The following is an 18,421-nucleotide window of genomic DNA, read 5'->3' as shown; positions in this document are numbered from 1 at the left end:
GCATGGGAATGGTTTGCTCAGGGCTTGAAAGGTAAAATAGTAGCCTACATCATGTTCTGTAGTGTTCCCCAGTGACAAAGCTGGAAATGTCAGTATGAATACACTCTTTTTCCCCAATAATAACACGGTAATGATATTTTGGTGGTCCGATGCATCATGCAGGAACTGGCTAACTGTTGCTTTCCTTCAAAGTTTTATTTTTATTTTTTTCAAATAAGTTCTAGTAAATGTGTGCCCAAGTGGAACTGCAAAATTAAAGTGTGACACAAATATGCTACTCTTACCTCCATGATAACTTAGATATATTATTATATATTATACAACGATACAGCATTACACCTCGCAGTTATACAGGCTACTGTCACACTAAGACATTAATACTAATTTAAATCATTTTAAACTATACTGATTTGATTCCAGTTTGGAATGGTGTCCTGTAACTTTCACAGTTTTCAAACGCAAGTCTTGACAATAATTGGCTACGACACGCATTGGCCAGTCTCTCTATTATTCTTGCTGGGTAGGAGTGGGACATTTTTTTTTTGGCAAGATTACCAGTGAAATAAAAAGCGGTAGCCTAGAGTTGTGATTGTCACGTCTGCATTTAATCGCTTGATTTTTATCAGATGGTTAGTTATTACACTTCGACCTTTTGCGTTTTTTTTCTTTTCATATGTTGAGATTTCGAGAAGGGTCTTACTAGAAGGCGCCTGAAGTGAAAGAGGCAGTGATATTTGCGAGTAACGCGGCACATTTCAAAGCATTTTCTGTGCGATATTTGAAAACGGAGTCGTGCAGTGAACGCCTGCGTGTCCCTTTTAAAACAAACCCAGCGCCTGTCAATCACGGAGCATTCCAACCAATCCCAAAGCTCCCTTTTTAAAAGAAGGTTTGCCTGCTGTGCTTTTATATTGCACCATGGCCTGTTTCGAAGCATTTTTACTACCACGGTTATTGCCACAAATCAAGAGGGCAAAGTGAACGGCATGGGACCCACACCAACTTTAACGAAATTGAGTCTGGTTCCTACTTCTGCGAAGTTCACGGCCAAGAATTTCACATGCAGATGATATACAAACATGGGGAAATGGAAACTGAATTTCTGGGTGCGACCTGAGTGCTGAATCGGTGGTTGATTTTGCAAACTCATAGCCAAACTCACAACAAAACATGACAAGCCTTTCGAGGTTTAGTGGCTGCCCTCTCTCTTGCGTCAACCCCGGGGAGAGCAATACTGAACCCAGCATGATGCTGCCACCTTTGGCAGGAGAGCACATGGGACACCCCACTGGCAGTTCCTTAAAACTCTGCCCCTCGCACAATTTGCGAGACTACTCCGAGACGAGGTCCAGTGCATATGTTGACCATTCGGTTCCCCATTTTGCAGACTCTGGATACCCCAGCCACCGGTTAGAGCACAGCCCTAGGGGCATTATCATTGGAGCCAATCTTTCTGGAGCCGGCATGCCACCCGTCACTGATCAACTGGCACCCAGAGCTAACCAACATGGTGGGATTGGAAGGTACCGTGACTTCCCTGGCTGCAGGGACAACAGAAGCCATGCTTTTTTCACAAGTTACCAGGAGCAGGCCCACGCCTCCACCGACGCATCTCGAGAGTTCGGCAGCCAGATGATGCTGGGTCTACCTGGCGACCTCCTCACCCGGACTCACCCTTATGGCCAAGCTATCAACCCCAAGGGAAGCAGCCAGCAACAGCAGCTTGTCACACAATTCCTGGGTCTGTACAAGCCCCTCAACATGGCAATTCAGCGAGGAGGAGGCGACGCTTTCCTCAGGTGCTCTAAGCAAACAGTGAAGCACGAGCTCGTGTGCAGGTGGAGTGACGGCCAAGAGGGGGCTGGGAAGCTGCCGCCTTGCTCCAGAGCCTTCGGGAGCATGTATGAACTTGTCACCCATGTGACAGTGGAGCATGTCGGGGGACCCGAGCACGCTGAATATGTCTGTCACTGGGAGAACTGCGCGAGGGACAGGAAGCCTTTCAAAGCCAAATACAAGCTGGTGAACCACGTCAGAGTCCACACAGGGGAAAAGCCCTTTCCCTGCCCCTTTCACGGCTGCGAGAAAGTTTTTGCAAGATCCGAAAATCTTAAAATCCACAAGAGGACTCACACAGGTTAGTTAACGATGGTACAAAAACACACCATTTATAATAATCGCGGTTATGATAATTAAAAAAGTCTACTATTTTTTTTTACGTGAAAATGTAATAAAAAAATGTGGTCAGTATTTCAACAGTTTGGCAGTGTTTATTTACGTCAACAAAACAGTTATTTTTTTCATTATTTACCGAATTATGTCACATTAGTTTAACAATTTAATTATGCTATTATCGATATTGTGTGTTTTTATTATTTTTATTTTAGTTGTTATTACATTGCTGGGACTATTGAGGCCTACATTGCTGTAAATTGTTTCATGCAAAGCTCCTCGCTGCTGCTTGTCGTAGCTATGTTATTGCCTGTTTTTTCAGGAGAAATAAGCATAACAGTAATTATAATAAAAGGCCCTAATTATACAATTTATTTGTAAAGCACTTTTCATTGTTGAAACGCAATCTCACATGCACAGGCTTCAAGCACCACCGATGAGCAGTAGTAGTAAGCAAATTACAAACGAGCATGGTGTGCAGCAGGCCTAGTGGTGTGGGTGCCTCTCCCCCTTCATTCAGTTTAATTATTAAATAAATGCTGGGACACCGGAGAGTTGTGACGTAGCCGTTACGCGGTCTCTGCCTCACAGGGATTCGTCCTCCTCTGTGCACAGCAGAGGGCTTCACACAGTGATGCGGTAGGAAAATAAAAAGGTGACTAAGCTGCAGGGGATGATCCCAGCCAGAAAGAGGAAAACAAAATATCATAAATAAACAAAGTAGTCACATTAAAAAAGAGGATTTATGGATGGCCCTATCTTCTTTTCATTTCTATCACGTTGATGGGCCTTTTTATTTGCCCAACATTGTTCTATATTATGTTATAATGGCAGTCATCATCCGCATGTTTAATGGTATAAAATGCTGACATCCATACATACAGGTACAAAGTATAAAGTTTTGCTTCTGGCAGTGGAGCAAAGGTTTTTTTTCTCCCATTACCTTATTCATCATAGTTATAACCCATCCGACCTTCACAATAATCAAGCTACTGCAGTCCTCTCCTGAGCGGGACGAGGACAGACACTTAAGTGTGTACATCCTCTTTAGCTACACACCATTTAATGTACTTCAACTTGGTCGTTCAGTTTCGTTTTCGTTCAGATTTTTCGTACATATTGTCATAAAACGCATCTTTCAAAACGGTGAAAAGGAACGTTTTCCTTCTATGCCCCTGATCCGAGCACATAATTTAATGTCCTTTAAAAGGGACATTTATCGTGCAATATTGTTTTATCCTCACATTCACACACATCAGGGATTGAGGTAGAAGCTTGATCTCACAAGGTGTTGCTAATTTCCCTGAAATGTGGGCATTTCAATTTAATACATAATTGACAAATGAAGTGAATGGCCTTCAGATAAAAGGGGGAACATTTTTGTAATTATAGGTGTCCTTTTTTCACGTCTGTAAATTGTTTTCAGTGGTGAAAGGAGAATGGAGACCGGAAAGGGACGCTTAATGTCATGAAACTGTTATTGCAAAACTGCACATGCGTACTGTCTCCAACCTGACATAATTTATTCCAGAAAAAAAAAAATCCGAAAGACAGAAATCAATTGAGACTCAATCTTTCAAAAGGATAATTTAACAACAATCTATTAAAGTGTTATTTATGAGTCCAGGTCTCACTGATTGTCCGCTACATCATTGTGCGGGAGGCAGTGCTCAGCTGTGGGCAATTCTGTGCTTGGAGATCAATTAGCATCACGATCGCAATAATTCATTCTGCATAACTCCATTTAAACAAATCTTTGCATTTGATGTCGGCACGTTTATCACACTCTAATGCATGTGTATGCACTATAGCATTGTTGAATTAGTCCGCAGATGAAGCGTCTCACTTGTTGCCATCAGGACTGCAACATTTCATCAACTATACTTTGAACTCTGCAATTTTTTTTACGTGCGTTCTCATTGCATTTTTTTCCCACAGTTGGTCAAACTTGTTGTAACACAATGTCAACACATTTTAAACATGTTCAATGAAGGCCGGTGTTGCCTGAAAAGAGTATCTGTGTTTGCAGAGTCTAGGCGACTGCAGTGTCGAGTGAATTCATATAACATGGCTAAATGGAGATGGAGTACACTCAATACACTTATTTCACACGAGTATTAGCATATATTGGCCAGGGAGAGCATGCACGGGGCCTGTACGCATTTTATAACTCGCCGTCATTTCTCTCTTTTGCCACGTTTAGGTGAGAAACCTTTTAGATGCGAGTTCGAGGGCTGCAACCGGAGGTTCGCGAACAGCAGCGACCGAAAGAAACACTCTCACGTGCACTCCAGTGACAAGCCCTACATATGCAAGGTCAGGGGCTGCGACAAGTGTTACACCCACCCCAGCTCCCTGCGGAAGCACATGAAGCTCCACTGCAGCAACAACAACAAGGCCCCGGCGGTCGGCAAAAACGGCGATGGCGAGGTTCGTTCTGGAGACGTGGCGGGTCATGACGTCATGGAGGCCAGGTCAACTACGCGAGTGCCGGACGGAGCCTTACAGCTCAGCCCCCCGCCACATCATCATCATCAGCAGCAGCAGCATCCCACCTCGGCTCAAGACCCTGTACCATGCATGTCCCCGGAGAGCCGCGATCATGAGTCGACTCAGAGGTCACGTTTCCATCATACGTTTGACAGCAGTTTGGACTACTCCACACACAGGCCGCAGCCCCTCCTGGACCCTTTGTTGCTGCAGAGATCTGGCAGCTACAGGTCCCAGGCCTCCCACTACCCCTGCGGCCAGACAGCGGCAAGTCACGCGTACGCTCAGGGCTCAAGGACTTTCCCCTCCACTCCATCTCCCTTTCAGAAAAGTATCGTCAATGGATGGTACACATGCCACAGCGGCGTGGACTCTTTCCCACCAAAGCAGTGTAATAACATCCCGTCTCTCTGAGATCGAGGGCGACTTCCAATCGTTTTTTTTGTTTGTTTTTTGTTGCGCAACTTTTTCCATGTTGTTATAACGTCAAAGTTACAGCGGTGTCTCTATTAGTCTCTGTATTTTTTGTGAATGTTTTTATGAAATATTTTGTCCTGAGTTATTGAAATCTGGATTTTGGTGACGAGCTTTACTTGTTATTGTGAGGCCTGTTTGATTGTGGTCTATAGCTGCATCTGCCCACAACACTGGGTTGTAGGAGCAACGTGTACATGCCTAAGTGTTCGCTGTGTTGCATAATCATTAAATAAATATCTATCTTAAGTGAGACAAAAAGAATGACATAGGATTTTAAACCTGCGTTTTGAGTTCTCTGAACTTAAAGGCTATAACTGAAAAGTAAATGGTGCTGAATGTAACCCTAGATGTAGGGATTTCTGTTGAATGTATACAGCTGAAAAGTATGTCGGGAATATATAAACATCATTCGTGTCGTTATGTCGCAAGATGAAATGCATATCTAAATCTCTTTTCTTAAGTTAAAAACCTAACAAGCCTGGGTCATAGGCCTGAAGCATTGTGTGTGTGTGTGTGTGTGTGTGTGTGTGTGTGTGTGTGTGTGTAATTATGAAACTGCGAGGCTCAGTAGGTTTCTTTTCTCTCTCCTCCTTAATTAAGTTCTCCCTTTTTCATTACACATTCGTATTCTTGTTTGTATTACAATTCTGTGCAAAGTAAGACCAATGTGGGTATAAACCAGTGTTCGTGATACTATTGAAAACGTTTAATTAGCATACAGTTCTACTGTACATAAACCTACTGTATAATTAATTATGTATTCTATATTTTATTAAAGTGTCTATATTCTCTTTGATCCGGAGTGTGGTTGCACCCAATCAATGCGTTTTCATCAAACCCCTTTTTCTCCCTTTTTTTAAAAAACATTTTTTTTGTACATTTTCATAAAGCATAGTACGACATATTTGCAATGTTGCAAAACTTAATGTACGGCCTAGATACGGAGGACATTCTGACGTAGGCTACAGAAGATACTCGGTGTTAGTGGGCCAGGCTTTTAACCCGAAGGTAGGCCTATTAAACTGGTTTTATTGAGTTTAATCTCCTCTGATTAAAAACGCCGTCATGTCTTTTTTCAATAGGCTACGTCATGCCCATGTGCTCTCTTTTTTTGGGATACAGTTGAATGTGGTGAAGGTCAAGCGCGTTCTGCCCTTCGGTGAGAGCATCCTCAAGTGCATCTTCCTTTGCACTTCCACTTCGAGTCAATGTCGCTAAGGTCGTATCGTCAACTCTCAAATTAATTAAAAATATTTCCATTCTATCTATTTCGCTCCTTACACACACACACACACACACACACACACACACACACACACACACACACACACACACACACACACACACACACACACACACACACACACACATGCACACTCAGAATCCTAATATGGCTCACATTGAAGCTAGGCCAGCAAATCTATTGTATCGTCCTAATACTGATAATTACAGCCTATAATTATTATTTCCATCATACTCCCATTCAAAGAAATTTAAGTTCCTTTATCTTACTCTGAATGAATAATTCGGCTTTAATTTGACATGTCAAAAATCACAAATCACAAGAATGGATGGATTTGTATTGGTCTGTTCCAATTGGCTATCGAAACCAGTTTAAACAGTTTGAAAAAAGCATAAAGAGAATTGCAGTGTATTTTGGATGCACTTATACTGCTAATAGTAAGATTTTTGCTTCGCTTCACCTTTGGTACAGTTTCACAGGAGTTTGCTCATGTTTGCTTTGTTTTCAGATCTTCTGGAGTGTAGATTTCAACAAGCACCTCATTATTTTAGAGAATTTTTTTTCTGTTTGAAGCCTATATATCCTGTATATATATATATATATATATATATATATATATATATATATATATATATATATATATATATATATATATATATATATATACTGTATATATATATATATATATATATATATATATATATATATACTGTATATATATATATATATATATATATATATATATATGATTGGAAACTGAACAACCAAGTTGAAGTACATTAAATTGTGTGTAGCTAAAGAGGATGTACAAACTTAAGTGTCAGTCCTCGTCCCGCTCAGGAGAGGACTGCAGTAGCTTGATTATTGTGAAGGTCGGATGGGTCATAACTATGATGAATAAGGTAATGGGAGAAAAAAAAACCTTTGCTCCACTGCCAGAAGCAAAACTTTATACTTTGTACCTGTATGTATGGATGTCAGCATTTTATACCATTAAACATGCGGATGATGACTGCCATTATATATAACAATTTGCTTCTCACATATCAAAAGGAATATCGGGTCAAAGGTGCATTCATTTTACATTTCTTTGAAAATATCTGCTTACACTGATCTGACGGCTAACTAGCTGTAACAAGGATGTGCTTTATTCCAGTGAAAGGACTTGATGGAGGGGCAGTTATCTGGATGGACATAAAGTTCAGTGTCAAACCTTATTAATGGACGTTTTTTTTAATGACAAACATACAAGCGATTTAAACCTATAAGCCACTTGTTATTTTTGTTGCAACATTTATCCTTTCTCAAAAAAAAATAAAAAATGTAAAGCAGAAGTTTTGATCCTACCTAGGTAATAAGCTCCCACATTTGTTGTACTACGAGTGTAATTGTTGCTGTTGCAAAGCTATGAGGAACTTGCTTATACGCTTACTGTGTGCCGGTTAAACGTGTGTGTTGCACACAATACGCATTGGGATACATCTTTAGGGAGAGTCAGGTATTTTTTTTATGATGCATTTTGCAAATCTCACTTGAATTTGACCGCAGTTCATTTAGCTTTCCATTAGGCAGCTCTCTCAAAACAATCCACAAGTTGTGGCACCTGGATTTCAATTGTGAATAGACAACAACCAGTTTGGACTGAGTAAATCATCCATCCATCCATCGGCTGTACAGGCTTGTACTTGACGGTCAGAAAGGGGAGTGGACAGTGGATGACAGGTCCTTCTTAAATATTATATTTACCCCAAAAAATGTAGTAGTAAGAGCGTGTGCCTGAAAAAATACCGCTGCATTAGCACTACTCTGGTTGATAATGACAATCATTTTAGTTGAGGATTTTGTGTTTAGTAGTATGATATGGCTTGAGATGGATCATTTGAAAGTGGTTGATGTTGTAAAATGTTTGAATTGTGAAGCGCTTCTATCTTCAAGTAAACTGAGGTGAACTGGGTCGGCTTTGATCCGTGTACTTTAATGATGTGATGACTGAAGTTTCTGAGCTTTCTTTCTCTTGTATTTCAACCTTATCAATACCTTGATTCAAAAGCTTCCAGTGCTGTTGTTGTTGTAATAATGCTTAAAAAGAAAAATCTCAGAAAGATATTCAGGACTTTCTATCTCAGAGCTCATCTTCAAAACCCCAACAATTGTAATGCACTGTCACGCTCTGCCTTTTACTCCTCTATTTCTAAAAATAGTAAATACTTTAGCAAAACATTAGTAAAATAAAAACATATTAGAAGTAACAAAAAATAATTTTATACTTTAAGAAGCCTCTGTATTTTCATTTGGAAAACGGATACATTTTGCTTGTTTGGTGAGGGCGTGTGTGAGGAGCCAAAAGGCAGCGACCAAAACTGTGAATTTCTCGACTACGACATGTAATCTTTTTGTGGTAGATCTTGACCAGGCCCTGGTAATATTCCATAATCAGTGAACCCTGCCACACCCCCCCCCCCCCCCCCCCAGTAATCACAACCGATTAGACCTCCGCTCCCCAGTTTGCCACTCCATCCGACGCCATCTTTACTCCTGCGCTCTTTGCCTAGCAACAAGCGTGGGCGCCGCCATTTTGGACAGGGGTGTATATCAACTTAATGTAAATAAATCCTTTTCACCTTGGGGTCCATTGAATTGCCATCTTGCCCCCTTGGTCGCTGTTATGCCATACTTAGCATGAGCCTCTGCGTGTGTACTAAAGGGGGTGGGCTGCTTTGTCAAATCACGTCTTTTTTGGTTTTTATGCATCATCATAACCATGTATGACATCTTGCGTAACTTACACTGTGCTGCTTGCATACTTTTCCCTAGTATGGCTTGGGCTGTGTCAGCGTTGACCGACCCGACCAAGTGCCATTTTAATTGGATCTCTGGCTTTTTGCCCCCCCATCGTCCCCAGGTCAAACCAGTGGTGCTGTTGCTCCCCAACTTGCTTTTCTTTTCATCCACCCCTCTGTGCCCCTTCCCCCCTTTTTTTTCGCCAGGTTCTCTTGTCCCTCCGTCTCATCTATCTCTCTCCATGCAGCTCCTGGCTATCTCCAGCCTCTATGGCTCCTTTATGATGGCCCCCTAATCTCTGCCAGTGTGGTTCCATGGTAAGTAGGCGTGTCCTCATCTGCCAAATTCTCCCCTAAAACGTGCATGGAACTTGACTCATATAGCTGTTTTTTTCTGTACGTTTGCCCCTCTCTTCATGGAAAATTGCAACCCCGCATGGTAAACTGAATGCAGATGCACTGCTGCTTTAATGTTTTTCTGTTACATTCTCTTTTCATTTGGAGAATGGAAGCTATTGCTACAGTGTTTGGCATCAATACATCAATGGATGCTAACAATGCATCAAAGAAGGCAATTGTAACTATCAAAAATTATTGTTATTAAAATAAAAGATTGAAATGTATAAAACTGTTAAGACAAAGCAGTGGAAGGGGAAATTGATATGTAGCTCATGTCACTTGTTCAACACTGAGAACATTAGTAAGGTAATCTGTTTCATGTCTAAGCCTGTGTTAATTTGACAGCTTGACAATTAATAATCCTTTAAAACACAACATCAGAAGTGGGGCTCCTACGCAAGACAATGCAATCATTACAATTATATGCACATGTTTGGTGTGTTTACAAACCATACAATGGTGAATGGGCAATGTGGAGTCTCAGGCGCTGCAGTGATCTTATGGTTCACCCAGACTGATCCTTTAGATTGCTTCTCATCTTCATCTGCACTGCAGTTTTTTTCTGATTTCAGCGGTGCCAGCCCCCTGTGAAGTCCAGCGGGTACCAGGGTTTAATAAACTATAGGCTCCTATTCACTCTTCCCCAACGGTCGCTCCACTGTCAACTTAAGCCCAAGCCCCTTCAAAAATGCAGCTCTCCGACCATTGTTGCAGAATTCACCAAAAACTGCGTAAGGCTTAGCAAGCCAATATGCAGTGAGTGAAAGGCCCCGCCTATCCTCATATCTAATGCATGTTTGTCTTTTGATGCATTGCAATTTGCCCCTGAGAACCGTTTTTTTTTAAGATGCCCTTTTTCTTCATCTCTTTTTTTCCATTTATTATCCATGGCTTACATAACAGATCATTTGACTGTTTCTGATGAGCCTGACATATTCTGAGATATCGCAGAGACTTTATGACGGTCTCCTATGAGCTTGTTAGCCCGCCATGAGGAAACTGAATGCTTATCTCATACAAGGAATTAAAAAGCATAATGAAAGCAAAAGTTTTTCAGATATGACCTGCAGTGTTTGCTGTGGCCTGTTGCAGCGCAAAAGGGTAAAAAAAAATCTATATTTTAAAAGTCCACATATTTCAAAAGTCATGCTTCCCAGGTTTTTTTTTTGAGCTCGACTAGGAAGAGTGTGGCGAGAGGACCTTTGAAGATCTTTCAACTCCCTCAAGCTCCAGGCCTATGAGATGCAATGCCATCCTTTAAAGTGAATGACCATAACTTCTGTCCCCTCGTCTTCTAATCCCTCCTCCAGACCCTCTTGTCATCAGAGATCAACCAGGGTGTCCTTAATGTCCTCCGCTCGCTGACAAGGGCAGCTGCTAGCTTTCATGTGTGTGAAGAGCCGGATGAATATGCTTCAATCTGCCTGTTGGAACAGGAATTGATGCCTTTATCTTCATCTGTGCTCCTTACCAGTGCTAAAGTATAAAATCTTTGATGAATTATCAGTTGCATTCATTGATTCAAATCTTACACAATGCATTTAAAGAGTTTCTTTGAAAATGTAAAAAGAAAGCGGTTGATAATGACACCTAGAGTGCACAATGCTTTAGATTGTACAAAAAACCAGTGCAAAGAGAGTCTAAGTGCATGTTGTCTTTGCCGTCTCTCAAAACTATCACGTTTCATTAACAACAATTTGGTGCTGTTGGGAGATACAGCATTTGAATATCTATTGTATGCTTTCTCAAATCTCTGTCGTTTGAGGTTGAACTTAAAAAAAAAGGGATCACATTGATCACGGTCCACGAGTGTTTCAAAGCAATGACTAATCGCAAGTGTTTAATTTTGTATCTGTTGCAGTATGCATTGCAAGGCGGCGGCGTAATCAAGCCTGTGAACTCCACATCTGAAGGAAGGACTCCGTTTCTGATCACATGCCTCTTGAAGTCCGTCCATCCACTGAACACGGATGCGTCGACGCGCTCAAGCTGGCACTCCTTGGTATGTGGCCATCAAATGAAATGTGCTTGACATGATGCTGTATGTAGTTTTTCAGCCGATGTCTAGTGTATGTAGCAGTAGCGGGGGCCCACGGGGGCCACAATTTAGAAAGCTGTAAGTGAGGTATAGGCCTGGCGATCTCCCTGTTAACCTTCAGCGTTACAAGAACACCCTAGGGCCTAACTCTACAATGATGGATGAAGGTTGGTGGAGGGGGTTAGGGGGCCCCCCACACAACCCAGGAATTCCCCTTGGGCCTTTTCAATTACAGTTAGACCAAGCGTCGCACTGTGATGATATGTTGCTTTAAGGCTGTGACATTAATGGAGGGGACAAATGTGATTTGGTGTGGTGTTGACCCCAGAGTGCACAACACAGGCAGAAGCGCTCTCCTGGCACTGAGGCAACAGGAAGGAAAATGCAACGGGAGCCTATTGTTGTTTATTTATTTATTAACAGTCATCAATAAAATAATCCAAACAGACCACAGTGTCATTTAGGTCCCTCTGAAGTTAAAGAGCTATTGATGGATATAGTTAATCATTAGCCACAGGCTTAGAGGACCACAAGGAGCATGAGAGAGTAATTAGCTGCTATAGTGCAGCTTTGAGGAGCCCAGGTAACTGATTTAGGAGCTGCAAAGGCAAAGAGATGGACTACCCCTTCATCTTTTTCATGATCAATAAGGCGGCCTAACCCTGCATTGGCTGTACACTATGATATGGTAATGGGATGTATTGTACGTTGTACAATGTGTGTATACGTACCTGCACATTTAACTTGAATTGTCAATGATTTTGTCCAAGGATCAGTACTATGCCCGTATCACTGCTGACTTAGAAGTTTGCACCCTTCTACAGATGACTTTCATAAAGTACAAGGCAGGACGGACTGCATCTACTTTAGTCTGCAGCGAATAATCCTGTGTGCAAGGTATCAGGATGAGGCAGAGGATCAAAAATACATCCCCTAGCTGGTTTAATATATTTCCTCTAGGTACTTACTTAAAGTGGGATGTGGCTGAGGTAATTAGCATTTATTCTCAGCTCAAAATCCAGTGATAGGGTCATCTATACGGTTGTGAATGTCATTGTATTCCTCCTCTCTTATGTACCTTACAGATATGAGGTCAATACCCTGACACAATCAGATTTCTGAAAATAAATTGTACAATATCTGAAACTTAAAAGCTTAAGTGCGTATCTGTTTAAAATGTTTGAAAGTCGGTTACATTCAAGTCATCGCCAAACGAGTAGACACAAAGTTGATTCAGCCAATCAGCTCCACAAAACTGATAGACTATACTTCTCAGTATGGCAGTGTTTGCAAACTGTTGTTGCCCACCTACACTGGCGCATTAGCTCTGAAAAATCCCAAGAAGCACCTGAGAAAAATTACAATTGTCGATTGTACTAAGATAAAACCTGGACATACTGTACAGCACAATGAATAAAATCTATACACTAACACCAAAGGCTTAGCTCATGTAGATGCGCCCACATTGTTGTTGTTAACAGCATTTACGCACTATAGCTTTAAAGAGCAACAGGATAATAAAACCTGGCACAAAATAAATTATTAAAAACTATGCATGGTCTGTATTTAACTGGTATGATCTCTGACTATCAAACACATCTGTAGCTATGCTCTGTCCATGAATTTAAGTCACACTGTACCACGCCTGAGGGGCCATGGATAACGCCAAGAGCAAAAATAAAAATTCCCTCTCTCCCTCCAGCTTATTATCACTATGGCAAAAACCAAATTTAGATTTTCTTTTGTACACATTCTTGCTTTTATCAACACGTAGAGTAAAGATACCAGCCGGCTACATAAAGAACAACATAAACGGATCATGAGCCAGCGTGGGCTGTTGGTAATACATACATGGCAACAAGATGCCAAAGGCAACATGAAGTCACTGGCATAATTATCTAAACACATTTCATTATTTATCTTCATAATAAGAGCTTATATCCACTCATATAATAACAGGGTTACTGGTGTTGGGTACATCCATCGCCCAGGGTGCCTGTATATCAGATGAGATCATATCAGATCATGTGTTTTGATATTAATTGATGCAATTTTTTTTTTTATTAGTTCATTTTAATTTGTGGGCAGTCTGAGCAAAGATGGATGCTAATAAATGTCTTTTATTGTCCCCAGAGTAAGCCAGATGTTTGGGGTGGAGTAGTGCTGTGCGGAGGGTGTGTGTGTGTGGTGTGTGTGTGTGTGTGTGTGTGTGTGTGTGTGTGTGTGTGTGTGTGTGTGTGTGTGTGTGTGTGTGTGTGTGTGTGTGTGTGTGTGTGTGTGTGTGTGTGTGTGTGTGTGTGCGCGCCTCTCCTCCAAAGTCGAAATGAAACCTAGGTCGCAGCAGCTTCCTCATGTATTCCAGCTCGCAGATCACAGAAGTTATGAAAGACTGTTCTTTGATCATTTTACATTTCTAAAATAATTTCCTTTGAACATTTCAAGTCACTTGTGCTTTTATTTATAAAGCCTATTTAGACAATCAAGGGGTTGGAAATAATTAGGCTCGCATGCACGGGTGTGGACATTTCCTTTCAATCAGTTAAAACCAGCTCTGTTAATTAAAGTTCTGAGCTGTTCCTCTGCCCAAATCATTTTCTTATTAGCTACTGCGTTCCTTTAGATCTGTTGTCAGCGTAGCATATTTCTCTTTGGTTGCTCCTTTTTCTATTTTATTTTTCTCACAGAAATCCCACTGACCCATATAGTTGATCTCATTTTTGAAGCGTAACAATATAGATTCCGAGTTAAAAGAACGGAGCCTCTATTATTAGTCCCATTTGAGGTGCGCAAGCCTCCTTCTAGGTGCTGCTGTGCGTTTGCTGAATTCCCTGAGTGAAGGCATTACCATCTCATTTGGGTAAGGGTGAGATTACCTCATGCAACCGGGCTGTTTCATCACAGAAAATCGCATGCAAGGGGAGCTGTGCTGTCGCCGCTGAATGTTCATACAGGCAGCTGAAGGCAGAGACATTCCAGATACGTTTCACAAACATCACACATGACAACTTGTGATACCACCTTCCTGATGTTTCCCTTAAAAGGTCTCGCACTAACAGCAACATCCTATTGATCCCCAGCACCATTTTAACAACCTCCTCACACCCTCTCACACATACACACCTGAGTGGGCATGGAATGAAAATGTTAGCAGTTAGTGGGTTATAGGTTTGCCAACACATGGTTTAGCATGGTTGTCAAATGTAAGCCCCCAGTCATTGTTGTGTTGGTCAAAGGGGAAAACGGGAGAGTGATGAGAATGAGTGGTGTAAACACATGCTCAGTCCTCAGTGCTGAATTAATATGCAATAGTTGAATGTTTGTGCTGATTAAAAGGCTGTAGCACGTGATCAGCTATATCAAAACAAAAAATATACCCGGATTAAAATTCTGCTTTTAATTGGATAGATGAAAGGAGTAATTAGTTTTTCAGTTGAGTTAAGTTATTTTTCTCCCAAAATTGGCATGTCCTCATTTACAAGAGAAAATAATGATAATGCATTCTAACCATACTTAAATTTTCTTCTTCCGTTTTTGTCATTTTGGCTCAAACAAGTTTATTCAATGGATACTTTACCTGTAAAGTGTAAATAACAGCTCTTCAATACATTGCATTGCTTCACAAAGTTTTTCGTCAAGTTTATGTTTACATTGATTGAAATGTATTAATTAATTTATATATCTTTATTACTGTGCTGAAATGTGAAGGGTGGTGTCGAAATGGACACCATTCAATTGAAGGATTTTGAGAGGTCTATCAGTTTTATCCTTCAGCACAACACCATCACTAACTATGACCTCAACGATAAAAACATATAATTACACCTCAATGGCAGTATTAAAAAAAAACAAAAAAAAACAAAACGCATCATTAATATAGACTGTATGGCAGTACAGATTAATTGGAGTGTATTATGTTGTACATGTGTGTCAAATAAAGTGGCCACTGAGTGTATTTCTGCTTGTTGTGATGACGGTGTAAAACTGTAGAGGCCAAACGGTTTTAGTCACACTACATAACATTTATGCACAGCATATAATCTTTTGATGAATGTTTCATAAAACACAGATCAAATAACTTTTTCAGGTTTAAATCGATGTTTAGCATTTTCCAACAATTATACCTTCTCCTATGATGAGTTATTTTATATCATTACACCTCTGTTTTTCTATACTGTCATTCATTATGTGTTTATACTCATATAGGTGTTATAGTTTATATACAACACTTACATCTGCTTAAAACTACACTATTGTGTTATAGCCTGTGTATTAAACATTTATTTACTATTTATGGATGTTGAATAGAGGGGCTTACAATGTTAATGAAACTTTCTGGTCATATTACTGCAGTTTTTCGTGCCAGTTAATTTAATTTCAGTGTTCTTTCTAATATGTGTGCCATTCAGAAAAGTGTTAGTATGTAATATGATTGTGTATATTTATGTATGTGGGTATATATATGTGTCTTTATATATACACATACATATATGCATATGATCTGTAAAATAATGGAAATCCTTCTCAGTATTAAGTGATAAAACTCAACTAACTATAGTCTCCAAAAGGACCATGATGTTGAATCAGCATCTCCTTTAAACACTTCTAATAAACCCCTAGACATCCTTGTAGCATTTACTGCAGGACTGTCTTACTAGACTGCATTAGTTTGAGCTTTGAGTATAGACCGACTCTCCAGGGTGTATGCTTTTTACACCTGTTTTTCTTTTGAAATAAATCAAGTGCAGGTTTAGTTGGAAGTCCTCCATTCTCAGAGATTTCAGGAGGTTATGTACAATATTGATGACCTTGTATACAAACTGCCCACCACTTTTACAATTACTCTCTTTCACCCTGTCAGACGGACATACAAGGAAACCTCCTTCCCACTTGTTGGGCTCCATCCTGCTTAGTCAATATATATGTTATGTTCCCTTCTCTGTTTGCGCTGTGTATTTGTATCAATAAGACACTTATTTTAAAGTGCAGGTTGAAAATGGCTGATGTGGTAGCAGCTGGAGTCTTGAGGGGGCAGGTTCGCTTTACAGTGTTAAAGGATGTGTTTCCGTGTTGTGGAAAAAGTGGGCGGGATGACCAGTAGTTTGGTTGTGTTATTGCACCTACCTTACTCATCAATCCCAAATCAAACCTTTGACAGTTGATAACATTAAAGGGCTGCTGCTGGCGTGTCCTGTGCCAAGATAGGTCATTCTGCTGCTGAGCATATTAATATAGTGCAGGTCACAGGGAGGCTCATCATCATAAGATAAGATACTCCTGAGCCACACCAGGCATGTTTCCAGTCAATATTCATACTGGAACATACAGTCATCAAAGGAAGGTCCAGTGGTGGGCTACTGAAATGATTGAAGTGGTATGAGTCATTATTTTTTTTTATCAACCAGGGATTTACAGATGATTTCATTTCAAATAAAAACAAGACACGAATAGAAAAAAGTGAGACGACAGGAATTTAATTGAGCGATCGGTTCCTGATACATAACCGAAAGAATACATTTACTTTACATTTTTTAAATTCCTAATAGAGGATATTTGTACGAAAAGTAAAAGTTTACTCATGGTTGGTAGACTGTTTGGCATGTTGCAAACATTCAATATTTGACATTCAGTATTTGTATTCCATGCAGACTTTGTATAAAAGAGAACACACAAAAAAGAAAAACCTTTCATCTGCGTTTAGGTGTTTCTCTGCTTCTCTCCGCCCCCTTTAGGGATTTTGACTCAGGCAAGATGTCTGCTTATCTCAACCACCGGCAGAACTCCAACTACAAGCCTCGTTTGCATTCAAATTGTCGTTCAAAATCTTAAGGAAGTCAGGTTAACAATCAAGCTAACTGCTGCACCTCTCTTTGATCTTCTGCTTTAATCACACGTTAATAATCCAATCAACTTGATTCTAATTTGCACCAAACAACATAGTAATTATCAACCTTGATGTAACTTTTTTGTATTTTTTTATATTTTTTGACTTAAGTACATTTTGGAGTAACTTCAACTTTTCGAAGTAAAATGATTAAAAGTGATACTTGACATGAAAAGTAGGCATAGCACGCTTTTTAGATTTTTGTTTTTAAAGATTACTACATTCAGGTGTAAAAAAATAAATAAAAAAAGTAAAATAAAAAAAAGCCTCTATTTAAATGTGACTGGCCCATGCAGCTGTGTTAGAAGTGAACAAACAAAGTCCATTCATTCTCCTGAGAATATGTTCGACACAGAATGTACTGTATGCTGCTGCATGCTTCACAGCATGCAAGATGCAACATCTCTCAAGTTTGACATGGAGCCCAATAACAAAGTCCCCAGTTGGACAATATATGTGCAATCTAACATGCATCTTTCATGGTGTCAGTAACAAGACATTCTGAGTTGGCACCATGTCCCGAGCAATGTAGTTTATGCCTTTACTAGCATTTAAAGTATCTTAATTCTTATGCGGAGACTGTGATTTAGGCCTTTTCTGTGTGTACCGGGACATGTTTATGGGCTAATAGGCCTTTGTTAGCAGTACTCTATTTATTTAATACGATTGTAGTGTGAACAGAAGGAATAATAAACAGGCTGACTAAACATACGATTCTTCTTTTGGGCTGAGAAAACCCTGTGTAAGGACACAAAAGGGGGACGTTTCCACCGAGGAAAGTAAATTCTTTTGAAGTGGAACTAATCATCTGAGGGATGGTTCTCGTTGTCCTAACAACGCAGCTGAATTGGAATGAGCCCGCTTTTCTGTTGAAGATATGTTTTCTTTTTCTCATTCAGTACTGATGATGATAGTAGTTTCACGCCCTGTCCGCCCGCATT

The 18,421-nt window shown here is 40.3% G+C and overlaps 1 protein-coding gene across 1 annotated transcript; it reads left to right on the top strand.

The window, feature by feature from the left end:
* Positions 1–1,137: 1,137 nt before the first annotated feature.
* zic6 (zic family member 6) lies at positions 1,138–5,088 on the top strand. The gene is made up of 2 exons (XM_080035909.1): positions 1,138–2,137; positions 4,376–5,088. The coding sequence occupies exons 1-2, from the start codon at positions 1,171–1,173 to the stop codon at positions 5,074–5,076; spliced, it is 1,668 nt and encodes a 555-aa protein (XP_079892035.1). The 5' UTR covers positions 1,138–1,170; the 3' UTR covers positions 5,077–5,088.
* Positions 5,089–18,421: the final 13,333 nt, after the last annotated feature.

The sequence above is a fragment of the Ammodytes marinus genome (assembly GCF_949987685.1).
Source record: "Ammodytes marinus genome assembly, chromosome: 10".
NCBI classification, from domain to species: Eukaryota; Metazoa; Chordata; class Actinopteri; order Uranoscopiformes; family Ammodytidae; genus Ammodytes; species Ammodytes marinus.
The sequence above is the reverse complement of the archived record's forward strand: the minus strand, read 5'-3'. Positions and strand labels throughout refer to the sequence as shown.

What these genes read in the sequence shown, in the direction of transcription:
- zic6 (XM_080035909.1), top strand. Translation starts at nt 1,171, where the DNA reads ATGACAAGCCTTTCGAGGTTTAGTGGCTGCCCTCTCTCTTGCGTCAAC. An exon ending in CCACAAGAGGACTCACACAG is followed by an intron (nt 2,138 to 4,375) that starts GTTAGTTAACGA and finishes TGCCACGTTTAG; the next exon opens with GTGAGAAACCTTTTAGATGC.